A 27,337-nucleotide genomic window follows, 5' to 3' on the forward strand; every position below is an offset into this window, starting at 1 on the left:
CCCCCCACCACTTCAATCCCCTCGGACTGTTTTTCAGAGTCCATAGTCTCTCATGGTTCACCTCCCCTTCCAATTTACCCAAATTCCCTACTCCTCTCTAACGCCCCTTGTCCTCACTTTTTAAACTGTAGATTAGGAGAACTGTCATTTCATTTAACAGGTTTCCCTCCAACTTTGAAATACACCTGTGATTGAAGCATATTGCCACCAGGTGGCAGTGATAGCTCACGGTATGTCCCAAACAAGACTGGAGAATAGCTTATTTGTAAACGTCTCTTCTTAATGGAGAAGCGCTGAACTGAGACAACATTAACCTAAGAAGATGATAATTTTTATGGAGCACAATTTAATGAAATAAGTGCCTGGGAGATAATTATGGTGTAGTTAGTAAAAAGCAAAGGCTCTGGAGCCAGACGGACGAGTGGGACTAGAGCACTGACTAGTGCTCTTTCACTTTCTAGCTGTGTGAGCTCTAAAAAGTCCCTTGGCTTCTCTGTTCTTTTATCTATAAAATGTGAATAATAATAATAAGTGACTCATAAGGTTGTTGTGAGGATTAAAGGAGCTGATATTGGTAAAGTGCTTAGAACAGTGCCTGGCACATAGTAAGCCCAGCACAAGTGTAGTTGGCATTATTATGAGGCATAATTTAGCATCTCTCAGTAATCAGTCTTTATTATTTCTTTATTCCAACTTTAATTTTATATAAAGCCTTTAATTAGAATATTGCTGCCTGACTTGTCTTGAGAGCCAGCTTCGAGTCAGTAAGTAGTCCATCTCAAAAGTTAATCCTTAATTCAGGGTCTTGGAACAAGCCCTTTCAGGCTCACTTGTCTCAGCAATGAGCTGTAACGACCCTGGCAAGAGGGAGTCCCTTTTGTACTTGTTTCCACATTAATCAAAGACAAGGCTGTAATTTGCTTTCATGGTTCTCTTAATTAATTCTCATCATCCAAAGAGCCGCCTCAGCCCTTTTCCTACAATGCTGAAAGTTGTAGGAAAGTTGTCCCGTGGAGTGTTCTTGTCCTATGGTTGGTTTTGTTACCTTCTCTTTGATTAATTTGGAAACAAATAGAGAAAAGAGTTTCTGAAGTTTTCTCCTGTCGGAGGTAGTTTCCTGCTCTGCTTAGGAGTGTAATAAATAAATATCCTCTGTTCTCATTAGCCTGTATCAGGGATCTTGCCACCTTAGCTGTAACCTGCAGTGGATGTTAAGTCCTCTCTTAACAGTGCCTGCAGCAGACGACCTCTCACAGATTTAAAACTGTTTTCTTTTGAAAGAGCATGCATCCTCTTACACGTATTCTAAACGAACCAATCAAAACATTTAAAATGGCTTCCTGGTACTAACGTCAGAATGTACTTTGGCTACTTGGCTCTGCTCCTCTCATTCTGTTCCCTTTAGTAGTTAAATTTTCCCAAGTGAGGCAGTATGAACCCGGGTAGCACTATTAACCACTCCAAGGTCCTGGAGTTGGGGATGGAGTGTCAGTTTGAAGGGTGAGGCCAATTGTTTTGATTGATCTTAATTTACCAATTATACTGCTGTGGCCTTGTGTCTTTATTGTCTAGCCCTAGCCAGTGTGCTGCTGATCATGTTCCTTTTGTGTTGTTTGCAGGAGGAGTTGGCATGAACTTAACGGCTGCAGATACCGTTATTTTTGTCGACAGTGATTTCAATCCTCAGAATGACTTGCAAGCAGCTGCCAGGGCTCACCGGATTGGCCAGAACAAGTGAGAGATTTCAGCACCAGTGTCCTTCCACATCCTGGGCTCCTCAGTTCTGGGTTGGGGAAGAAGGTGAAGAAGCTGGTCCTATCATGACCCAGACTAGAGGGCGAGAGAGCACTGGGTTTTAGCCCAACTTTGCGGCTGACTCCTTGAAGGCTGCTGGCCAGCACACATTCTCATTCCAAACTTACTTCATTAAAAAGCACAATCAAAACCTGAAAAGACTAGAAGGAACCTTTAGAAGTTAATTAACTCCTCTTTCCTGAATTAAGGTCCAATTCAGTTTAAAAATGAACTTACAGAGTTGTGGAGTTAAGCTAAAGAGATGGGCCTTACCCTTTGAGCAGAGGTTTTCTTCCTGTGTTCCCATCAGACACCCCAGTTTAGGGCCCCCGCCTCATCCCTTCCTTGACTTTCTTGGAAAGCTTCTGTGAGGCCTGATCTCTCTAACAAATCTCAGATCCACTTAGTACAGTCTCCCTTTAGTTGTTCCCTGAACTTGGCATTTTGGGTTTATTTCCTTTTAAGTGTATCAGCCTTGCATACCTGTGTTCATCTGTGCAGTCCCTCAAGGCACACTCCTTTGCTTTGTTTCTGTACAGGTCTGTTAAAATTATTCGGCTGATTGGCCGAGACACTGTGGAGGAGATAGTCTGTAGGAAAGCAGCCTCCAAACTGCAGCTGACCAATGCAGTCATAGAGGGAGGCCATTTTACTCTGGGGGCCCAGAAACCTGCAGCCGATGCTGACCTCCAGGTATCATATGTTGTTTTTCCCTTAAGAATGTGTCATATTGTCAGTACTTTCTTATGGGTAAGAAAGTAAACACAAAGAACTGCTATTCACACCCACTCTCCCCAGCTACACGTTTGCTCCCTGGCCAGACGTATCTGCCATGGTACCTACCACATGCAAGCAAGGAGCTGGAGATGAACATAATATAAAGGTAGAGGAGTATGGAATAATAGGGGTGGGCTTTAGGTCCCCCTCACTTGGATTCAGATCCAACCCTTGTCACTTAGTGGCTATGTAGCTTTGAGCAGGTATCTTCACTTCTTAGTTGTACTCTGTTTGCATTTCAAAAAAATGAGAATACTACAAGTTACCTCAGAGGACTGTTAAAAAAATTAAATAAAGAACTCAGCATAATAAGTGATGATTAATCCCATACCTCATCTTAACCCCAGACCCTTTGATCAGTGAGTGACCTTCATAGTCAGAGGGGGGTAAATGAGACCAAGAATTCAAAATTATGCTTTAGGAAAAAGGGATGAAAGAAGAAATTGCCTGAAGATGGGAATATTGGATAGGAAACAAATGCTGACTTGAAGATTTTCTCTTCTGGAAGAGGACTTCAAGTTATTCTATAGTAGCCATGGGTGGTTAAAATTAGAACCCATATTATAATATATCCTAGGTTCTTCCATTTTCTTCCATTTTGGCCCAGGGAGCATATTCATTGAAACAGAAGCACTTCAGAATAATACTTAGCACACAGTAAGCATTCAATAAATGTTCACTACATCTGCCTCTCTGTAGGATAATGAACTGCTTCTCTCTTTCAGGACTTGAGAGTCTGTATCTCTTACATTTAATAAACCACAACGACCTCTTTTATTACTGGATTATTTTAAAACAAACAATGAACAAACTGTTTTCATCTCAGACAGGGGCATTGGGTTGTCACCTTTGTTTTTGGCAACCAAAGAGATAATTAGTGTAGTCTGGATGGGGAAGAGAGAAAGCAGACTTTAGAGCCAGAATTTAACCTTCTGGTATCCTTGAGCTGGGCAAGATGTACGACAGCCCTCTCAAACAGCTGGTCTTGGGAACATTTTACATTCCCACCAGTATTTGGCTCACAAATACTAGACCGTCTAGAGAAAACTGACCCAGTCTAAAAGGGTGAGATAGGAACTAGCAGCTGAGATGTGAGTCTACCTTGATTTGGAGTCTCAAAGAGTTAGTGTTTAAGGAGTCGCAAAGCTGGAAGTAGGAAGCTAAAGCCAGGGAAGTTATTTGAACTATTTGGGCAGTTCCTGTATCCCTAGGGAGTAGGCTAAGGGTCCATTTGAGTTAAGAGAAGCAGGGTGGTGCAGTGCCAGAGGAATATCCAGGAAGATTAGAATTGAAAAACAGCCTTCAGGTCTGGCCATCAGTTGTGACCGGTCTTTGCGAAGGTGTTTCCATAGGGCACTGTGGTAGGAAACCCAGATTGCCGAAGGAAAGAAGTCAGTTAATCATAGTACCATAAAGTACATTAAGTAAGTGTAGCCTTCTCCTTCTAAGTTTGTCAGTGCAAGAGAAGTTAACTGGGTCTTTGATTTCTCGTGAGGCTGCTGGATGTGCCTGTGAGAAGGATTCAAAAGTGCTATAGATAATGCAGGATATTGCTGTTCTTTAGGGGAGAAATGGCTGTTTTTTCTTGTTACAGAGAATTGTCAAAGTCAGCATCACTGATCAGTATTTATTTCTCTGCATGGCCATCATCCAACTACTAAATGATTGTGTGGTATCATCATCATCATGGGGAGAGAAGAATGGCCGACCAACAGGAAAGGGGATTTGCCTTGTGTCATTACACCATGTAACACATCACTGACATCCCAATGCTTGTTTTCATGAGAAGTAACTGGGCTTTTTCATTTTCTCCATTCAAGCTGAGTGAAATACTCAAATTCGGTTTGGATAAACTGCTGTCATCTGAGGGCAGCACCATGGATGAAATAGACCTGGAGACGATCCTGGGAGAAACAAAAGATGGCCAGTGGATCTCTGAAGCCTTGCCTACAATGGAAGGCAGAGTCAGGGAGCAAGAGGAAGGCAGTAAGTGGGAAGTGAGAGTAGAGCAAATGGCATGGCTGCCTGAGTTAGACATGAGTGAGATTGGTTCCCATAGGAAGTCCTGGATTGTACTCCCTGGGGCATCTTTTCCTACCCACCCTGTTCTTATTTTGGGCATACTGTTTAAGACTTCCTTTCTCCAAGAACTCTTCCTATACTGACTGGAAATTGTCTGACTCTTCCTTTGTAGCTGAAGTTTGAACCCAACTCAATGATATTAATGCTCTTAGTAATATCTCAAAGATTTTAATTTGTACCACTTCTGCCTTGGTGGCAAGCATCTTCTCCTCTGTTAGTGAATCCCACTGTCCTTAGTATGGAGCCACCCACATTTTCCTTTTCTCAATGAATAGTAGAGTGATTCGTTTTTTGCATTGGTTGAACATTTATTCTGTGTTTGATCAGGAGTAGATTTTATTTATTTATTTATTCATCAAGATTTTATTTATTTATTTTAAGATTTATTTATTTATTTATTACTCATCTGCCCTCAGATGACAGAGATCACAAGTAGGCAGAGTGGCAGGCAGACGGGGGGGGGGGGGGGAGAAGCAGGCTCCCTGCTGGGCAGAGCGCCAGATGCGGGGCTCAGTTCCAGGACCCTGGGATGTGACCTGAGCCAAAGGGAGATGCTTAACCCACTGAGCCACCCAGGTGCCCCGGTACTGCTTATTTTTTAGTGAAACAATACACGTAAATTATGAGAGGATTATTTTCTTTTCTGAACTTGGTCAGCATTTGTCCTTTTTGTCCATTACAGTTCTGAGTATGTGAATTTCTGTCTTGAAGTCTTTATGAGGATATAGCCTTCACATAGTCTCTGCGAGGATGTTCCCTGCGGTCTTAAACTTATTTTTGTCATGCACCAGTGGCAGCAGGGATTCAGTGTGGACGGGTTGAGGTTTAAGAGTCTTATCTAGACTTTTTAGTGCAAGAGTACCTTATTCCACAGATACACAGATAATGTAGTTTCTTTGCTAGATGATGCCTCCTTTTTTGGTAGGGAGTGGGGTTGGCATGACTTCTGGTTTTGCAATTCTCTTGTTTCTTAGGATTCCCAGTTTCCATCACTTGCTTTCTTTTTTTTTTCCACAAAACTGCTAAAGGATCTCTCTTTCACCTCCAACAGTAGTGCCTTCCCAAATTGCTGGCTGCATGCACTTTCTGGCCCCTTCCTTTCAGTTCATTAGTAGCCTGTGCTCTGATCTACCATGTCAGAGACTTGTCCTTACTATTTTCTCATGTAGGGTGTGGTGCTCTTCGGGGGCTGTGTCCAACATTGCCAGTCTCTGCCTTACTCTCTAGGGTGAGCTTGGGAGCTGGCGCCATTGGCATTTGGGTGTGTATTTCTCTGTTTATCTGCAAATGACAGTTTGTAATGTCCTCTGACTCCTCGTTTTATAGTAGACATGGATTAGGGTGGTTTTATAGGGTATATGGAGAGATTGGAATTTAGGCACCTAGTATTATTCTGTAGGACACAACTCCTCATATTTTATCTTTCAAATTTCTTAATATTAGCATCCCATTTTTATTCTTCAAGTACTCTTGTTCTCAGTTTTAATCTCATCCTATTTTCATTTTACAGGTATAATGTCCTCCTCTGAGACATTTATTATAGCTTTTATTCTTTTTTTTAAAGATTTTATTTATTAGAGAGAAAGAGAAAGCACGAGCTGGGGGAGGGGCAGAGAGAGAAGCAGACTGCCTGCTGAGCAGGAAGCCCAATGCAGGACTAGATCATGACCGGAGCCGAAGGCAGATGCTTAACCAACTGAGCCACCCAGGTGCCCCTGTTACAGCTTTTGAAAAGTAAACTTTGGTCCCCAGCGTTTTTTTCTCTTTCCTCCCATTGCTGCTTTTGCTGCTTTTTTCAAAATTTTCTTTGGATACTCTTATTTTTGTCTTGAGGTTTCTTGAAATAGCTGGTGTCTGAAAACAATGTTCACTGAACTGTGCCAGTGAAGTGCCCAAGCTGATAGGTAGCCCGAAGCCAAGCAGGAATATGGGCTCTTTGTCTTTATTCCAGCACTAGTGGTTGGGGAGCCAGCTTCTGCATTGAGGAGGCCTTCCCCAGATGTCTGTAGGTATTTTCACTGGGCAACTTAGTTTCTCCAGAGATGAATCTTAGTATCTTTCTTGGGTTGGAATAAACCTGTTCAAATTGAAGAAACAGTGGGTGACAAGGGTTCATGGTACTCCTGTTAGTTCTCTCAGATCCCCCACTCTCTAGCACCTTGTCCTTGTATGTCCTTTGAAGGATTGACAGGGTCTCTAGTCTTATAATCCTCCCTTGACTAGGCTTCTGTGGTCTTTATTCTTAGTGCTTTAGCCACTTTACATTTTCCAAGAGTTATTGAACTTTCCGTTCACTATTGTATCATATCTTTTCAAAATCCCTTTTGAAAATCCCCAAAGCTTTTCAAAATAGTGGTTTTAGGTAGAAGAAATGGGTTCATATGACCCTATTTTGAAGTTGTACTTGGATTACATGAAATATTAAAGCTTGTACCCATTTCTGTACTCATCTAGATTAACTTCAGGTTATTTTCCTAATGTTATTAGAACAAAATAAAATTCTGCTGTTTTCCAGAAAGATAATCTTCAGTCAGTGCCACTGCCAGAAAAGATTTCCTCCTTGTATTAAAATTTGGAATCTTGTCTTTGATCAGTGAGTACATCTTCACTCTGCAGTAGATGATTCTACTAGCAGGACATAGATGAGGGTCTAGGCCTGTGGTCTCCAGCCTCTTCTTGGCTACAGAGTGAGAATAGGGAGCATGATTAAAAATAATAGAAGTGAATTTGAAATAAGAACAAATGAAAAACAGAGTTGCTTTAATCTGGAATGCCAGGGTTTTTTTTAAAAAGCATGTTTGTAAGTTGAGAATTACATGCAATATGAAGCTACATATGTTGATCATATTTGACACTTCTCAGCTCTATTTTTTTTTCCACTTGTTGATAGAGCACCTCATTGAAAGCCCCCTGCTGATTTAATTAGCAAATGCCAATTAGAATTACAGCTGGTTGGATTTGGGTACAAGTGTGAAGCAATTGATCTCTTGAGAATGAAAATGTTTTGCTTTCATACTCTCTAGAGAAAACATACTTAAAGCTGATTTCATAATGCTGTGAAAATACATTCTTTGGTAGTATGTGCTATTAAATACTCTTCACTTTAGAATCATTATCTCACCTCTCTGGTTTGCTGGTCTTGGCTTGTTATGACTTCTCTTTATCACTGATGCATGATTTTGGCACATCACCCAAACTTTTAGCCTTTGTGTCCTCATCTATAAAATGGTGCTATTAATGTCTGCTTTACTCTTTTAAATAGTTGAAAAATTAAATGTGATAATAGAGACAAAAGTGTTCCGATAGCATAAAATACTATCAAGATTACACTATTGTCATTATTGTTATTACTATAATTAGTATTTGCTGGCCTGTTCATTCTCCATTCTTCTACAGACACCAGAATGCCCTGAAAAGAGCATGGTGGCTTTAGAGTGAAAATCCTGCCGCCTTCATTTATTAGTAGTGAGAACTGGGGAGTCCCTTAATCCCTGTTTGAGCTTCATTTCTCCCTTTCTTCTACGGGGTTAGTTATAACAGAATTGTGGGGAGGCTCATAAAGATCCTTCATGAGACCTGGAAAGAATATTAGAAATTTAAGGAATTACTTTTGTGATTCTCCATTTTCTTAGAGATTTGCCACTTGTTCCTTATTACAGAAAAGAGGAGAAAGAGTTGAGTATTAAGTATGTGCAGAATAAGAAAAATTAGTTTCTCAGTTATTTTTTATTAAGTGGTCTTAATATCAGTGAGACCTATGCTGGAGAGTAATGTGGAAGCAGTGATGAGTGAGCCCAAGATTCAGCAGGGTGGAAGGTATCCAGCAGAGACTTGCATACCAGCTAGAGGAGGACGGAAGGGCATTAGCCACACCCTCTCCTTTAAATAGTAAATGTGTGAGACACCGCTCCCCCATCAGTTGGATCCAAAATCAGTAGCTTCCTCACAAGCTAGTCTTAGCCCATTTAGAATATGTTCTCTCCTTTGCCCTTCTTGCTTTGAATAGAATTAATCCATTTTTCTCTAGTGTCTGACTTCTCTTTTGTGTTTTATGTTCTTAGAAAACCATATGTACTTATTTGAAGGTAAAGATTATTCCAAGGAGCCTAGTAAAGAAGATAGAAAATCATTTGAGCAACTGGTGAACCTTCAGAAAAAGCATTTGGAGAAAACTACACAAGAGGGCCGGCTACTCCGAAATAAAAGCAGTGTAAGGACTATTCATTTATGTAAAAGAATTAATTCTCCCAAATTCACATTCTAAGAGAACAAAAAATGATGCTGGGAGTGATTTATTGAAGAATAAGTATTTTGTTGAGATGTAAGGACAATTAACTTACTCTAGCATAAAAACTGTGAAAGTTCGCGTAAATAACGTTAACAGGAAGAGTGTATTTTACCATTTAATGCAGGTGAAAGCAGCCCTGTCCATCTTAGCCATCCCAGAAGGGATCACCAAAATACTACATCCTGCTCCCGCTAACTTGACCCAGTGTCAATGGCAGTCATGAATGGTGGCACTTAGTATGTGCTCACTAAATGCTAGCTACCATTAAGATAATTCTATAATACTTTAGAGGAGGATTTTCTGAAGTACCTCAATCCTGTTGAAATTAATCAGATGAGGTACTGCTGTACCAACCATGCGAGTGCTTTGGTTGAGTTTAGAGCACAATATCTTAATCAGCAGGCCAGTGAGATGTGTAATGTGAACAGTAAATTGAAGTGACTTGCCACCACTTCTCATCATACAAGGGGGCAGGGAGAATTAGTTTTGTGAAATATTAGCCATGGTGCTTTCACACAGAATGTGTTTTAAGGATGAATGAAACTCATGAAAGGATAGACCGCCCCCACCCTTCCTGGTTATTGATCTCATTTTTCCTACAGGTTCTCCTCCCAGGCCTTGCGGAGGGGTCTACGAAAAGGAAGCGGATTCTGAGCCCAGAGGAACTCGAGGACAGAAGGAAGAAGAGACAAGCAGCAGCAGCCAAGAGAAAGAGACTAATGGAGGAAAAGAAGAGGAAAAAGGAAGAAGCAGAACACGAGAAAAAGTACGTGTGTATTATTTGAATTTATTATCATAAAGCAGACGAGGGTCATGCTTAAAGGAATCTCACTGAGTATACTGAGTCCACAGTTGAACACTTAAAAATTGCAGAAAGGTTCTATAAAACTGGTAGCTCCTTCTGGTAATAGAATATTTTTTTTAAAGATTGAACTTCTCCCTAACCGTGTAGTTTTTTTTGTGAAAAATCCTTTGTGTGTAGAGAGACCCATTCAGTTGAAGCAAGAAAATGTTAAGATTTTATTGTTGCTGTCTGACAAAGAGTAGTTCACTTCAACAGTACCTTAATCTTGTTCTTAAAAACAGGGACATCCAGTGGCTGCTCATTATTGAAGTATAGTCAGGAGGCAACTAGGCTAATCAGTAAATAGGCAGAAAACTGCAATCAGGGTGAGTGTCTAATTGCATTTCCACTGGGCACTTGCTGTTGTGAATGGCAGGATGAAGTGCACTCCAAGGGAAATTGTGATAGACCAGGTTAATTTCCTTTTATCTCTGGCCGGTTGAAGGATGGCCTGGTGGGAGTCCAACAATTACCAGTCCTTCTGCCTGCCTTCTGAGGAGAGCGAACCAGAGGTCCTAGAGGACAGGGAAGACGAGAGGTCTGCCCAGCTGGATTATGAAGATCCAGATTCAACTGCCATCAAGTACGTTAGCGGTGATGTTACCCACCCACAGGCTGGGGCAGAGGATGCTGTCATCGTGCACTGCATAGGTAGGAAGAAGTGGTACTGGCCCAGGGTGGGTGCTGTGTTCTTTATGGTGCCAAGAACTGGGGAGGAGGAGGCAGCAGCCTGATCTAGATATGACTGATGGGCCGGTGTGGTCCTGTGGTCATAAAAAGGCAAATACAGAATCCAGAGACACAGATAGATTTGACTTTGGTGCTCTCATTTACCTGGTTGCATATAATTGAATAGTTTGCTATTCTCTGCACGGGTTTTTTGAAAAGGTGAAAGGAGGCAACATATATAAGACAAATCTTTTGAGAAAAAGCAAAACTACAAGTATGTTCCCCCTGCTTCTGTGATCTTTGCACTTTTTACTTCCTGCCTGGAACCCTCTTTCCTCAGATAGCAGCAGTAACTATTGTTCAAATGTCTGTATCTCAGAGAGGTCTCCCCAGAGTGCCTCATGTAAAACAGACCCCATCCCCATGCCTCTGTTACTCTCTACTCCTTTTCCTACCTTTGTTTACTTTATTACACATATCACCACCCAGATGTATTATGTGTGTATTTGTTTATATGATTGTCTCATTGAACTAGAAAATTAGCTAGTTTTGTCATTTGTTGTTGTCCACTGCTGTAACACTAGTGCCTAGAGCAGTAATACATGCTAACAAATATTTGGAGCGTGAGTGAGTGACAGTAAACAGAAGATAATAACCAGCTATGTTAGTCGCAGGTCAAATGAGTCATTTAACCTTTTTTCTTCCTTACCTGTAAAATGGGAATGATATGCTGTTGGATTACCAGTGCTTGTGCTGCTCTCCTCTCCACCTTCCTGTTGTGATAGTCTTGCATATTCCATAAAACCTAAACACTTGAGAAGTCCAACCTATGATTTTCCTGGGAGGCTACATAGGTGTTTCTTCCCTTGGAAAAACCATTCTTCTACACATCTAGTTGGCATACCTTAGTGCTTTTGAATTGTGGACTGGATTTCGCCTTCTAAAAATGAAAATTTTCTTCTGTCAGATGACTCTGGTCGCTGGGGCCGAGGTGGTTTATTCACAGCTTTGGAAACACGATCCGGTGAACCAAGAAAAATATATGAGCTGGCTGGGAAAATGAAAGGTAAGAAGCAAAGCAGAGAAAAGGGGTAGGGATGGAATACAAGAGGACACTTAGGACAGGTATCACGTGGGTTATGAAGCACTAGTTAAGGAGTTGGGAGAGCTGGTTGGGGTCTCATTAGCTAGTTTTGTCATTTGACTAGTTATTCGACTTTGAGGAAGTCCCTTATCCTCTCTCTTCCTGTTTTCTCATCTATAATTTGTGAATAATACTGATTCCATCTACCTCATGGGACTATAATGAGGATAGTGGATATGCAAGTCTTCTGATAAATGTCAGTGCTGGAGTAGGGATGGAATACAAGAGAAGAGGACACTTAGGACAGGTATCACATGGGTTATGAAGCACTAGTTAAGGAGTTGGGAGAGCCGGTTGGGGTCTCATTAGCTAGTTTTGTCATTTGACTAGTTATGTGACTTTGAGGCAGTCCTTTACCCTCTAAACTGTTAAAAAAATTGTTTACTTTCTATTAAACCCTCTGTGGTTTAGTAGGTTCAAATAAAAGATCTAGATATTGATTGGGCATTTGGAAAAGCAGAATTCAGGAGAGGTCAGAGCTAGAAATGAAGACTGAGGAATGCCTGTTTGCACTATGAAGGAGGCAGGATGGGGAAATGAGAGGACAGAGAACAGAACATAGAAAACACTTCCACTTAGGAACAGCAGCAAGAAGGAGAGATAGAAGTAATTGTCAGCTAAGAGAACTTTGAGAATATAATATTTTGAAGTATAAAGGAGGAGAGGGTGTCAAGAAATCAGGCACTGAAGTGAGGATGAGAACTGAGAAATGGCCATTGGATTTGCATGACTTTGGAGTACTTTGAGGAGAATGTGAAGACTAAACCTTGGTTTCACAGAGTTAAGACATAAGTGGCCAGTAAGGAAACAGGGTTGAGTGTGTGCACTCTTCTGAAGAAGAACTGAAATAGGGTAGAGGAGAGTAGATGTAAGTGTGGGGGGGAAATACCAGGGACGGCTTCATGGAGGTGGTAAAAGTACTCTTGGGCTTGGAAGGGTGGTTGAATTCAAGTGAGTGATGAGAAATGGAAGAAGATCTCTGACTGTCTCTCGTGCTTTTTGATATTCCCACAATTGCCATTCCCAGTGTAGGGTGTTGAATGACCCAGGCATTTACACAGTGAATGTGTTTAGGAAATGGTGTGTAGGCCAGGCAGGCCAGAGTAAAGGGGTTGAAGCTGAGGAACAGAGGAGAGTTGGATTTTAAAGAGTGGGATTTGGATCACATTATAGAAGACTGCATGTGGCTTGTCCAGGGAGATGCCATTCTAAGCAGGACCTTATCCAGTAGGTAATGGCTAGTCTTTGGGGAGTTTCAATAGAAGAATGGCCTAACTGAGCCAGTATTTTAGGATGACTTAAAAGATTGGGGTGTGTAGAGTAGACTGAGAGAATAAAAGCTTCAAGCTGAAGTATGTAAAGTCATATAATCATTTTAGGACATTTTTCTAGAGCATTAGTTTGATTTGATTAGGATGAGTTAGGAAAATGTGAAAATAGATGCAGATAGAGTGCAGTGTTTGGTTTAAAACAAACATTAAGACTGCTGAAGGAATTTCAAGTTCATAATGCCCTCCGCTCACCATCCCCAGATGATCTGGGTTTGCATTCACTCTCTAATACCTGCAGGAGTACTTTGTAGGCAATACGTAAGGGACATCGAACTGGCAGACCATAAAAACTCAGAAGTGAAGAGGATGACATCAGCAACATTGGCGGTATAAGATATGCCGCCTTTTTATCCCCCTATTTAATCAAATTAGATACCCATACACAAACGAAAGCCTGTTGGTGTGTCTTTTGGGACCTAACACCTACTCCAAAGGACCTGAGAGGAGGCTTGCCCACCACTGCCACCCATGAGATACAGACAAACCTCCATACAGGCTATGGAGCCAGCACGACGGCCTACACCTCTCTTGCCACCGTCAGGGAAAATTTGGATGTGTGCTCACCGGGCAGGTACTCATGGATGAGACAGAACTTGCAGAAATCCGGACTTCCTGTGGGAAGACTCCAGCACACCACTGGAGAAGGAAAAATAGAAGTCGGTCACAGTGAAGGTGGTAAGAGACACTCTCCTGCTGCTGCCTTTTGCCCAAGGAAACACTGAATGGAGTGGTGTATTTGGAGGAGGTGACCTGTGGGGGGAAAGGAAAGTGGTGAGTAAGCTCCTACTTGTCCTAGTCGGATGGAACACAGCTGGAGAAACCCATTTTTCTCTGCCAGTACCCAGAGTACTAAGGTGGGAGTTCTGTGGCTGGGAGGAGGCAGATCCAAATTTCAAATGGTGTCAAAGGGTTTGAGCTCAATGGGAAGTTCATCCTCAGTCTCTGGAAGTACCACACTCAGGGATTCCCCTACTGGGTCCACAGGCTCCCCCAAAACACAGAGTGCTAACTTCACACTTCCACCGACTCTGCTGCCAGCTTTGAGCAGGCTCCCCAAATGTGTGTGTGAGAACAAGCTCTGGTAGAGAGGGAGCACACTTGGAAAGTCATTGGTCAAGGGGAAAAAAACCCACAAAACTTAGCTATAAATAGCTCTTCTAGAATGCGGTTTCCAAGAGGCAGCCTGGTGAATTGTAACATCCAGAGATAACACAGAAGCTTAAAAATTTGGCCCCAAGAGAGAGCAAGAAGAGTGGACAGGTATACCTCACAAATACAAGGAATAACTCAGTAATAATATACCACAGAACATAAAACCATCTGCTAAAGGCAGTGAGCACAGAATTAAGGAGGTGCCTGCTACTTCAAATGCAAAAGCAGCAGTACATAACTACAAGGAATGTGAAAAATCAAGGAAATAGGCATCACAGAAAGAAAATGACACTTCTCTAGCAAACAAGCTCAAAGGCACAGAATATTGCGATCTAACTGATAAAGAATTCAGAATAGGAGTTATGAATAAACTCCATGAGTTACAAGAAAACTCAAAGGCAATTCATTGAAATCAGGAATAAAACATATGAACAAAATGAGTTCTGTTCTGTGAAAGAGAACCAAACAAATTCTGGAGCTGAAGAATTTGTTGAATGAGGTAAAGACTACAATAGAGAGCAGCTGTAGCATGGCAGACCAGACGGAAGAAAACATGACTCGGGGAATAGGAATTTTGGAATAACACAGAAGAGATGAAAGAATAGAGATAAATAAGAGTGAAGAAAGTACATGAGCTATGGGATTGGATCAAAAGGACAACTATCAGAGTAAGACAAATATCAGAATAAACAGGCTTCCAGAAAAGGAAGATGGGGAGGGCAGAGTTTATTTAAAGAAATGATAGCTGAGAACTCAAACCTGGGGAAACTGGGACATATAAGTCCACAGAGCTAATAGATCACCCCATTATCTCAATGCAGAAAGACCTTCCCCAAGACACATTATAATGAAACTAAAAAATCAATGATAAGAATCTTAAAAGAAGCCAGAGAGGGGAAAGAACATAACCTTAAAAGGACCCTCACTAGGCTGACAGCACATTTCTCAGCAGCACCTACAGGCCAGAAGAGAGTGGAATGACATGTTCAGTGTCGGAAGATCAAGACTGCCAACTAAGGCAGTCTACCAACTGTATCTGGCCAAGTTATCTTGCAGATAAGATTACCCAGACAAAAAGCTGAGGGAGTTCACTACCACTAGATTTGCCTTCCAAGATGCTGAAAAGAGTTCTTCAGCCAAAATGAAAAGATGCTGAACAGTAACACGAAAACTTGGAAGTACACAACACACTAGTAAGGCGAAAAAGAGAGGTAACTGCTTTCTATATTAGGATGGTGCTTTAATCATCCAGTATAAATGTTAAGGGAAAAGAATAGTAAAAAGAACCAGTAATGAATAAACAACATAAAAAGGGATAAAAGGAATAAAAGGGAGAGCCTTAATAGGTGATTGACCATAAGTTGCTTTCGGCTTAAGATGGACTGTTTTATCTATAAGATGTTTTATGGTAACAACATAGCAAAAACCTAGAGCAGATCCATAAGAGGCAAAGGGAAATGGAACATCCCACTACAGAAAAATAACCGGTGTATGGAGGTAGGCAGAAACAGAGGGAAAAAGAAACGAAATACAGAGCAACTAGAAAGTAGTGAGTAATGTGACATTTCTTAAGGACTTACATAAAGTAATTACTTTAAATGTAAATGGATTGAATTCATCAAGCAAAAGGCAGAGAGACTGATGGAAAAGAACAAAAAACAGGACACAACTGTTTGCTGCCTACAAGAGACCACCTTGAGCCTTAAAAACACGTAGCGCCAAGTGAAGGGATGAAGAAAGATACTCTGCAGGTGGGAACTAAAGAAAGTGGGGGTAGCGATCCTTACATCAAAGTAGGCTTTAAACCAAAATGATTGCAAGAGACAAGCAAAGTCATATAATGATAAAGGGATCAATGCATCAAGAAAATATAACAATAGTATATATGCACTCAACATCAAAGCATCTAAATATATTGAGCAAATTTTAACAGATACGAAGGGAGACATAGACATCAGTGCAATAATAGAGACTTCAATCTTTCACTTTAAGCAGTGCACAGATCATCCAGAGAGAAAAGCAACAAGGAGATAGACTTGGACCAAATAGTAAATCAGACTGACCTTACAGACATCTGTAGAAAATTTCATCCAACAACAGCAGAATACACATCTCAAGTACACATGGAACATTTTCAAGAATGGATTATATGATAGAGCACAAAACAAGTCATAGCAAAATAAGCCTGAAGTCATACCAAATATCTTTTCCAACCACAATGATATGAAACTAGAAAATTTTAATGAGAAATGTTGGAAAAATCACCAAATAATGTGGAAACTAAACAGCATACTTCTGAACAACCAGTGGAGTCAAAGAAGAAATCAAAAGGCAAACCAAAGAATATCTTTTTTTTTTAAGTTTTTTTTTCCTTTTTTTTTTTTTTTAGTTTCTTTTCAGCATAGCAGAATTCATTGTTTATGCACCACACTCAGTGCTCCATGCAATATGTGCCCTCCATAATACCCACCACCTGGCTCCCCCAACCTCCCACCCCCCGCCCCTTCAAAACCCTCAGATTGTTTTTCAGAGTCCATAGTCTTTCATCGTTCATCTCCCTTTCCAATTTCCCTCAACTCTCTTCTCTCCATCTTCCTATGTCCTCCATGTTATTTGTTATGGTCCACAAATAAGTGAAACCATATGATAATTGACTCTCTCTGCTTGACTTATTTCACTCAGCATAATCTCTTTCAGCCCTGTCCATGTTGCTACAGAAGTTGGGTATTTATCCTTTCTGATGGAGGCATAGTGTATATGGACCACATCTTCCTTATCCATTCATCAGTTGAAGGGCATCTTGGTTCTTTTCACAGTTTGGCGACTGTGGCCATTGCTGCTATAAACATTGGGGTACAGATGGCCCTTCTTTTCACGACATCTGTATCTTTGGGGTAAATACTCAGTAGTGCAATTGCGGGGTCATAGGGAAGTTGTATTTTTAATTTCTTGAGGAATCTCCACACTGTTCTCAAAAGTGGCTGCACCAACTTGCGTTCCCACCAACAGTGTAAGAGGATTCCCCTTTCTCCACATCCTCTCCAACACATGTTGTTTTCCTGTCTTGCTAATTTTGGCCATTCTAACTGGTGTAAGGTGGTATCTCGGTGTGGTTTTAATTTGAATCTCCCCGATGGCTAGTGATGATGATCATTTTTTCATGTGTCTGATAGCCATTTGTATATCTTCATTGGAGAAGTGTCTGTTCATGTCTTCTGCCCATTTTTTGACATGATTATCTGTTTTGTGTGTGTTGAGTTTGAGAAGTTCTTTATAGATCCTGGATATCAGCCTTTTGTCTATATTATAATTTGCAAATATCTTCTTCCATTCTGTGGTTAGCCTAAACCAAAGAATATCTTGAAACAAATGGAAACACAACATACCAAACATTGATGGATGCTGCAGAAGTACTTCCGACAGGGAAGTTGAGAGCAATAAATACATATGTTAAGAAACAATATTTCAAATAACCCAACTTTATACCTTAAAAAAAACTAGAAAAAGAAGAACAAAGTAAGCCCCAAAGTTAGCAGAAGGAAGGAAATAAAGATCATATCTGAAATAAATGAAATTAGAGACCAGAAAATCAAAAAAGAAGTGACTCTAAGAGGTTTTTTAATATAAAATTGACAAACCTTTAGAAAGGCTAAGAAAAAAGAGAGACGACTCAAAGTCTGAAATGAAAGAAGAGAAATTACAGCAGACCTGCGGAAAAACATTAAGATCATAAGTCACTACTATGAGCGATTTTACACTAACAAATTAGATAATCTAGAGGAAATGGATAAATTTCATACTCACACAACCTACTAAGACTGAACCAAGAAGGTACGTAAAGTCTGAACAGATGGACTATGAGTGAGGAGATGGACTCTGGTTTTAAAAATCTCCCAGGACCAGATGCCTTCATGGACAAGTTTTACCAAACATTTTAAGAAGAATTAAAGCCAACCTTTCTCAAACTCTTACAGAAAAATTGAAGAGGAGGGAACATTTTCAAACTCCTTCTGTGAGGCCAGTATTACCCTGATACCAAAGCCAGGTAAGGACACTATAAGAAAAAAAAAACTATAGACCAAAATCCTGATGAATATTGATGCAAAAATTATCAAAAAAATTAGCAAACCAAACTTAACTCATTAAAAGGATTGCACACCATGACCAAGTAAGATTTCTCCTTGGGATGCAGGAATAGTTCTTCATACGCAAATCAAATGTGATAAACACCACATTAGTAGAATGAAAGACAAAAATCATTAAACTTCTCAACAGATGCAATAAAAGCATTCTACAAAATACAACATCCTTTCACGATAAAAACCCTCAAAAGAATAATTATAGGATGAACATACATCAGCATAATAAAAGCCATATGTGTTACCCATGGTTAACATTATATTCAACAGAGAAAAATCAAAAGCTTTTCTTCTAAAACCAGGAACAAAACATGGGTGCCTGCCTATTCTTCCTTTTTTAACATAGTACAGGCAGTCCTAGCTAGAACAATCAGGAAAGACAAAAGGCATCCAATTTAAAAGGGAAATAATAAAATTGTCATTATTTGTAGATGTGATACTATATATTGAAAACCCCAACTTCGCAGTATATTGGATTTAATCAACTGGAAAAAGAACTATTGGACATAATCAATGTATTCAGTAAAAGTTGCAGGATCTAAAATCAATACACAGAAATCAGTTCCTTCTCTATGCACTAGCAGTGAAAATTCTAAAAAAGAAATGAGGAAAACTATCCATTCACCATAACAAGAAACACAGTAAGATATCTAAGAATTAACTTAACCAAGGAAGTAAAAGATTTAGATAATGAAAAATACAAGACTTTGTTGAAAGAAATTGAAGAACAAATAAATAATTGAAAAGATATTAACTCTTCTGATCAGTGATTTTGAAATATCATCAAAATGTTCATGCTACACAAAGCCATCTCTGGATTTAAAGCAATCCCTATCAAAATTCCAATAGCATTTTCTACAGCAATAGAATAAATCCAAAAATTTGAATGAAACCAAAAAGACCTGAGTAGCCAAAGCAATCAAAGCAGAAGAACAAAGCAGAAGGCATCACATTTCCTGATTTCAGACTGGACTACAAAGTGATAATAATTAAAATGGTGTGGTATCAGCATAAAAATAGACAAATAGATCAATGAAACAGACTACAGACCCCAGAATTAAACCTCTATATACAGTGCCAACTGGTATTTGATAAGGGAGCCAAGAACATCCAATGGGATAAATGTAGTCTTTCTTTTCAACTGATGTTGGGAAAACTGGATAGCCACTTGCAGGAAAATGAAATTGGGACCCCTATTTTACTCCACTTAAAAAAATTATCACAAAATGGATCGAAGACTTAAACATATGACCTGATACTATAAAACTCATGGAAGAAAACTGAGGGAAGACGTTCCTCGAGATTGTCCTTGGCAGTGATTTTTTGGGGAAGACATCAAAAGAATAAAAATAAAGGAAAAATATCAATAAGTGGGACTACATCAAACTTAAAAGCTTCTGCACTTCAAAAGAAACAACAAAATGGAAAGGCAACCTACAGAAAGGAAGAGAATATTTAAAAACCATGTATTGGATAAAGGGTTGCTATTCAACATTTATAAAGAACTTGGACAACTCAACAGAAAAAAAAAGTGATTAAAAAGTGAACAGAGGAACCGAATGGATATTTTTCCAAAGAAGATGTGCAGATGACCAACTGGGACATGAAAAGATGCTAAACATCAGTAATCATCAGGGAAATGCAAATCAAAATTACAATGAAATAAGACCTCACACTTGACAGAATGGCTGTCATCAAGATGACAAGAACTAATAAGTATTGATGAGGATGTAGAGAAAAGGGAACCATCATGCATCATTGGTGGGAATGCAAACTGGTGCAGTCACTGTGGAAAACAGCATAGAGGTTCCTCAAAAAGTTAAAATTATAACTATCATATGATCCAGCAATCCCACTTTTGGGTATATATTCAAAGGAAGTGAAAGCAGGTTATCAAAGAGATATCTGCACTCCCATGTTGATTTCTGCATTATTCACAATAGTCAAGATAAAGTGTCAACAAATGAATGGATAAAGAAGATGTGTACACATATACACAAAACACACACACACGTCCCTTAATGTGGAATCTATAACTTAAAAAAAAAAAAAAAAAAAACCCCAATGAAATAGTGGTTACCAGGGACTGGGAGTGGTAGAAATGGTTAATGTTAATGTTGAAGGGTATAAACTTGTACTTAGTAAATAAATGACCTCTAGAGGTCAGTATACATTGCTGGGACTACAGACAACAGATCTTTATTGTAAACCTTAAAATCGCTGAGAGACCAGGTCGTAATTGTTCCCACCAAGAGAAGGTTATGGAATGTGATTGAGATGTTAGCTCCTGCTTCAGTGGCACTTGTATTGCAGTATAAATGTGTAAATCAATATGTTATATGCCTTAAACTTATACAATGTTACATGTCAGTTACATCTCAGTAAAAAAATAGACAATAACAAGTGTTTTGTGAGGATGTGGAGAAATTAGAACACTTGTATACTGATGGTGGGAACACAAAATGATGTAGCTGCTATGGGAAACAGTACGGTGTTTCCTGAAAAAATTTAAGAATAAAATTACCATATGATCCAGCAATCCCTCTTATAAGAACTGCTGACAGGGACTCGGACTCAAAACAGATATTTGTACACCTATGTTGCATTATTCACAATGGCCTAAAGGTGGAACCCTAAGTGTCTGATGGATGAATAGATAAACAGTGCAGTGTATATTTATACAGTGAATAATAATTCATGCCTTGGAAACCAGGAAATTCTGACACATGCTACAACATGGACAGTTCCTGGGGGCATGATACCAAGTAAAATAAGCCAGTCACAAAAAAAAAAAAAGTGTTGTGTGATTTCACTTCGATGAAATAACTCCAGTACATTCAGAGAGGTAGAAAGTAAGAATGGTGGTTGTAGAGGAGATGAGAAGATGTTTAATAAATATGGAGTGTCAGTTTTGCAAGGTAAAGAGAGTTGTGGAGACTACATAGGAGTGTGAAGATACTTGACGCTACTGGGCTGTGTGCTTAAAAATGGTCATGACGGTAAGTTTTATGTTAGGTATATTTTACCCCAATAAAACATGAAGAAAATGAAAGTTTTTGAGCCAAAAATTAAAAAAGAAAAAACCTCTCAAGGGTGGATCCTGTGAGTTCCTGGCTAAAGCAGTGACTGATTGAAGCGAAGAGAGTGAGAAAAAATGAGATTGCTACCTGACTGGCCGACGAGGAGAGGAGCCGGGCATTCACAAGGGTCCCTCTTCAGGGGTCTCAGTCCAGAGTGAACCTTACCCTCTGTCTGTTGCTCTTTTATTTTACCTCAGACTTGAATTTGGGAGGCGTCCTTTTATTTCCTATTGATGATAAAGAGTCAAGAAACAGTGGGCAAGATCTGGTAAGTTAAAAAAACAAAAGAAAATCTCTTAATCAGAACTAGATTTTGGCTCATGTCACCTACTCTTAAACCTCTCCTGTTTCTGCTGGCCTCTCTTTCAACACATTGGTTTCAAGAGCTGCCATAATAAAACAGCACCAACACTGTGCTTTTCAAGGATCATCTCTCTTGTTAAAAAACACCACCAGCCAGGTGGCTTAGAAGACAGATTAATTTCTTCACAGTTCTGGAGGCTGCCTGTCCAAGATTAAGGTGCAGGCAGGGCTGATTGCCTCCGAGGTTTCTTTCCTGGCTTAAGGGTAGCCACCTTCATATTTCCTCACATGGTCTTTCCTCTCTGTGTGCACATCCCTGGTGTCTCAGTCTGTGTCCACATTTTTTCCTTGTAAGCACAGCAGTCAGACTGGATCAGGCACCACCTAATGGTCTCATTTTAACTTATTTGCTTCTTTAAAATGTCCTGTCTCCACACGCAGTCACATTCTTCAGTACTAAGGGTTAGGGCTTCAACATAGGAATTCAACCCATAACAAGCATGTTAGGCCTCACAGTCCACCACACTCCCTCCGTCACCCTTCTTTCCATCACAGAACATTGTTCTCAGACTTGGTGGTTCTCTATACCGACCTTAGGCAGGCTCCTCCTGAGAGTGTAGACTCTTGTCATTTTATCCTCGATACCTCACACAGTATGGCTCATAGGAAGTGCTTAGGAAACACTGAATAAGAAAACAGGACTCAAAACCTCAAGTATTTCATCATTCATTATGTGAAAAGATGTGTAAAAGATTGTGTTTAGTAGCCAGCCATAAGCAGAGAAGAGGAGCCGATCCATATTTCCTCTGCTTATATTAAAATTCTCCTTTAGGGGCACCTGGGTGGCTTGGTTAGTTAAGTGTCCAACTCTTGATTTTGGCTCCGGTCATGATCTCAGAGTCCTGAGACTGAGCCCTGCAACGGGCTCTGTGCTGAGTGTGGAGCCTGGTTAAGATTCTCTCCCACTGCCCTTCCCCCAACTCGTGCTTTCTTGCTTTCAAAGAAAAATTCTCCTTTTGCATCTTAAGTGTCTCTTACTTACCAGTCCTTTAGAATTCCTCTAAGATGTTTTATTAACCACTCTTGACCTGACTTTATCAAGGGCCTGAATTCATATTCAATTTAGAGCCAAATCTTACTGACTTAGAAAAGAAATTTAGAAACCAGGCTGAAAGGGACATATATTTTTTTGAGGTTGGTGGTCTTTGTGGCTGACAACAAAGTGGCTTCTGCCTGGTCAGCCATTTTTTCAGTCATTTCTAAAACGCTAAAAAACATGAACAACACAGTGATTACAGCATAGACGCTCAGAATCTAGTGACTCAAGGAAACTGTTTACAACTGGTGACCATATGATGGTAGGGCTGCCAGTCCCAGACACTCCCTTGACACTCTGTCCAGTCTCCCCCACTTAGGACAGGGTAGGAATTACGGGAGCAGAGATGGAATGGGGGTTGGGAGCTGACTCGAGTATCCATCAGAGGGCTGGATACAGGAACCTGTAAAGTCCTTTTTGCTCCTAAGACTGAAAAATTCTTTTACCATTGAAAGCACTTAGGAAAGACAGCATGTTTTGGACACTGGTTTTAACATATCTTAAAAACAAGAACAAATGGTTATGTATAAAGTTACCACAGAATAAACCAATTAGAATGGAAGATTAGGTCATGGATTTGGTAGGACCTGGTTCAGGCAGAACATCCAAAAAAGATGGAGATGAAGCCCCCTCCATGGTGTGTCACTAAGTGACCTCCATGGGTAGGTCACTTAGTTGACAGTGCAACCTTCTCGTGTCATGTCAACCATGTGATGGCTTTTCCTCCTAGTTGGCCTTGATTGTGGCTCAGCACCGTGACCGCGCAAATGTCCTGTCTGGCATTAAGATGGCAGCCCTAGAAGAGGGCTTGAAGAAGATCTATTTAGCAGCAAAGAGAAAGAAAGGTAAGCTTTTCAGAACATGAATTTCTGTTCCCAGACATGTGATAGGGTTTTTAAAGGGAGGTGAGAAATGTTAAGACCTCACTCAGTGTATATGGTAAAGGTAAGCCTCCATGTCTGAGAGACCACACAAGGATCACCACATCATCTTGATTCGCCTCCTTTCCTTTCCAGATGACTTTTGTATTCACTATCTCTGCGGACCATCTTCCTGCACTGGGGTATTTGTGTCCCCATTCTACAGATGAGGAAGCAGAAGACCAGAGATGTAGTTATCTGGTCAGATGCTGTTGGGGATACTGTTTACCCTACCACTTCCCTTCTTGGGTAGCCACATCCAGTCCACATTAGCAGACAGTTCTCTGCCCAAATGAGAGTGAAGTTTTATTTCTAAACCCATTGTGTTTCAGAGTTTGTTGAACTGATTGGCTTGTTAAAGCATCTGTTTATTTTGGGGCACCTGGGAGGGTCAGTCAGTTAAGTGTCTGACTCTTGATTTCAGCACAGGTCATGAGCTCCAGGTTGTGAGATCAAGCCCTGCCTTGGGCTCTGCACTGAGCATGGATCCTGCTTAAGATTCTCCCTCTTCCCCTTTCTTCCTCCCCCTCTCTAAAAAAAAAAAAAATAATAATGATAATAATAATAATAATCTTTTTATCTCCAACACTGATTATACTCTATTTTCATTGTACCTGCTTATTTCCAGAACCTGTAGGTCTTTGTGTTTAATAGACTTACTTACTTCTTCCTATTATAGTCCTGCCCTAGAATATTTTTGATATTCTAATTTTATACTTTGTGTGTGACACCCCACGATCATGTACATTTTGTCTGTTGGAAACCACAAAGTGACTAAGAGTGGAGTTTCTCTTACGTATATTTTATACTGAATCAAATTTTTGATGAATGAAGACATCATAACCTGTTTTTTCCCCTTTAACAGCAAGTGTTCATCTTCCACGCATTGGACATGCCACAAAAGGTTTTAACTGGTATGGTACTGAGCGACTTATTCGGAAACATTTGGCTGCGAAAGGCATCCCAACTTACATGTATCCTTTTGTGATCTTACTAGTGTGTTCTCTCAGCTCAAAGAAAATGTCTTGCATTTTCTGGTATCACTAATCAAGGCCAAGCCTTTTTCTGCCACATTTTTTACTCTACCACTCACCAGTGAGACAAAAACTAAGAAGTACTTTGTAACTTCTACATATCCAAGGACGAATACACCCAAGCATTTCTTGGTGCCAGCAGCTAGATTAAAAGGTATATGAAGGGAGGAGTTCATTGAATAATTGTCATTTGATAACAGTGAATCTTTTCACATCAGGTCTCTAGAGATCCTTCAGGCCTATAGACAAGGCTCTGTTCCTAGGAGTTTGACATCTTTCTTTTAGGATTCCAGATATAAGTGATAGCATGCAGTATTAATCTTTCCCTGTTTGGTTTAACTATAAAAACTTAGCAGAAAAGTCATGTTTTGTATGCCTGTACAATTTAAGCAGTATCAAAAGAGTTTTAATAATGAGATAATAGTAGCCATAATGAGTACTAACAGTATTGGAAGAATTTATGATACGGTGAAATTAAGACATGCTACTTTCAGAGTGATTATTTCAATAATTACTAACCTAGAGAAGTAGCAGTTTTGGTAAAGTTGATTTTAAAGTGATGAACTAGATCTTCCTTGACTGTCCTTATCAGATACTACTTTCCTAGAAGCAGGGCAGCTGCTCATCCACCATCCTCTTCTCCGGGACAGCTGGCACCTTAACAGTTGACCAGTATCACAGTCAGCATTCAGCAAGCAGTTAATATTTGCCCGGAGCTACTGAATTAGAGTGTTTCAAAAAAGAGTCCGGATCTGGTGGGCCTCTGAGATACTGTGTTTTCTGAATTCTCATTTTGTTCTCAGGATGTGTTACTCTGATTTGGTACCTGTAATACAGGGATGTACACCTTAATTGGGAAAGTCCTCTGGCTGTTTGCCAGGGCTTCCATTTGCATAGCTATTTGCATAATAATAAATTTTCTATCTCCAGTGGTTTCACTGCTTTCTTTCTCCTCAATCCAGTTTTCTTCCCCTCCATTAGACTGATTTCTTTACAGAGGATTAGACTGTGGATTAAGAAGAAATGAAACAGGTTGCTCTGGGAGAAGGAAGCACCTTCAGCCCATTTATGCCTTCCTGCTCAGTGGAGAGCCTGCTTCTCCCCTCTGCTGCTCCCCTGCCTGTGCTCTGTCAAATAAATAAATAAATAAAATCTTTAAAAAAAAAAAAAAAAGCCTCATCTTGGTTGACTGTCTGCAACCAGCATGACTGCTGCTGTGTTTAGTCCTCCCCCCCCTTAGCCCTGCAGAGACTTCTTCAGAAATCTCAGCCCTGTGCCCTTCATTTCAAGGAATCCTGGCAAGGGGGGCAGCCATCCAGGACCAGGACCTTATAAGGAGGGTAGTATCTATGGCACCTGGGATGTGCTCTGACTCCCTCCCTGGCACTTTCACCCTTTGACAGTTTAGTATCGGTGTCAAAGACCTATTAGACCCTAAATTCATGATTCCTTCATTTTTTTTCCTCCTAAAACTTCTTTCCTTTTTTAGAGAGAAAGAAACTCCATGTCCTATTTGGAGCCCAGCACAGGGCTCATTCTCAACCCTGAGATATGACCTGAGCCAAAATCAAGAGTTCAGAGGACTGAGCCACCCAGGCACCCCAAACTCCTTTCATTTTTGTTCCCTCTTAACTCCAATCCTTACTGCTAGGCCTTGACATCGAGGTTATTATTGTAACTTTAACCTCTTGACTGGCATCTTATTTCTCCTATAAACACTGAATTGGAACTCTCTAAAGGGAGTACAGTGAAACCTACTACATAGGTAAATGATCATACCTTCAGAAGCAGCCTTGATAGCTGAGGTAGTAGCAGATGTGAATAAAACTTGATTTGCAGAAGCTGTATGCTCTCCTGAAAAGCTGTGCTCACTTCTGAGGGCTGTGTGCACAGGGCCAACTGTGGATGTTTCTGAACATCTGAGAGGAACATCAGAGCAGGGAACTCACTCTCAGAGAATACAGCTGACCTTTCAGCAGCACAGTTGTTCTGGGAGTTGAGGTGCTTCATTTTCACCCTGCACTCAGTCCCCCATGCTCCAGCCATATGTGCTTTTCCCTCTGGATGAAGGTCCTAGGCCATGAACCTCTGCCTCATGATAAGTTGGGCAAAACAACACAGAAGATGAGAAAACTCACATAGCGCATTCTCCCTTACATGGGGTCACTTGTCAGTGGCAGCCCCTTACTTCGCTTGCCTACCTCAGCAATTCAGTCATCAGCACTGCCCTATGTCTCCCTAAGTCCTTCCTACCTTTTATAATCCCTTCCCACTTCCCAGAGGGCTGTCCTTCTATAAGAAAAAGAAAAACTATCTATTCTGTTCATCCTGAGGGTTTTGTTCTCTTTTTTCCACAGCTTATTGTGGGGTCTCTTCTGATTGGATGGGGGGGGGGCTCCAAATGGGCAACGACCAGGTGGAAGCTGATGGGTGGCACAGGCAGTGACAAGAATTCACCTGAAGCACAATAAAGAAGATAGAAGTTTATTGAATACTGCAAGGGGGCTGTGGGCATAACAACAAAGGGGAGATTGTAAGGAGGCAGTGGGTGGGGCTGTTTTCTCAGTTGTGTTTGGAGGGGGCGGTGGGGGCTTGGGACTTGATCTCATGACGGTGAGATCATGGCCTGAGCTGAAATCAAGAGTCTGATGCTTAATGGACTAAGCAACCCAGGTACCTAGGTG

At 40.5% G+C, this 27,337-nt stretch overlaps 1 protein-coding gene across 2 annotated transcripts in view; it reads left to right on the forward strand.

The window, feature by feature from the left end:
- CHD1L (chromodomain helicase DNA binding protein 1 like) overlaps positions 1–25,587 on the forward strand; it is an 82,088-nt gene extending 56,501 nt beyond the window's left edge. For both annotated transcript variants that reach the window (XM_044239059.1, XM_044239060.1), the window contains 11 exons: positions 1,620–1,734; positions 2,334–2,487; positions 4,392–4,557; positions 8,715–8,863; positions 9,544–9,707; positions 10,231–10,436; positions 11,422–11,520; positions 21,498–21,568; positions 23,430–23,544; positions 24,485–24,593; positions 25,246–25,587. In XM_044239059.1, coding sequence (XP_044094994.1) covers positions 1,620–1,734; positions 2,334–2,487; positions 4,392–4,557; positions 8,715–8,863; positions 9,544–9,707; positions 10,231–10,436; positions 11,422–11,520; positions 21,498–21,568; positions 23,430–23,544; positions 24,485–24,593; positions 25,246–25,315 — 1,418 coding nt within the window. In that variant the 3' untranslated portion in view covers positions 25,316–25,587. The remainder of the gene's footprint in view (positions 1–1,619; positions 1,735–2,333; positions 2,488–4,391; positions 4,558–8,714; positions 8,864–9,543; positions 9,708–10,230; positions 10,437–11,421; positions 11,521–21,497; positions 21,569–23,429; positions 23,545–24,484; positions 24,594–25,245) is intronic.
- Positions 25,588–27,337: the final 1,750 nt, after the last annotated feature.

Source organism: Neovison vison, chromosome 2, assembly GCF_020171115.1.
Source record: "Neovison vison isolate M4711 chromosome 2, ASM_NN_V1, whole genome shotgun sequence".
Taxonomy (NCBI): domain Eukaryota; kingdom Metazoa; phylum Chordata; class Mammalia; order Carnivora; family Mustelidae; genus Neogale; species Neogale vison.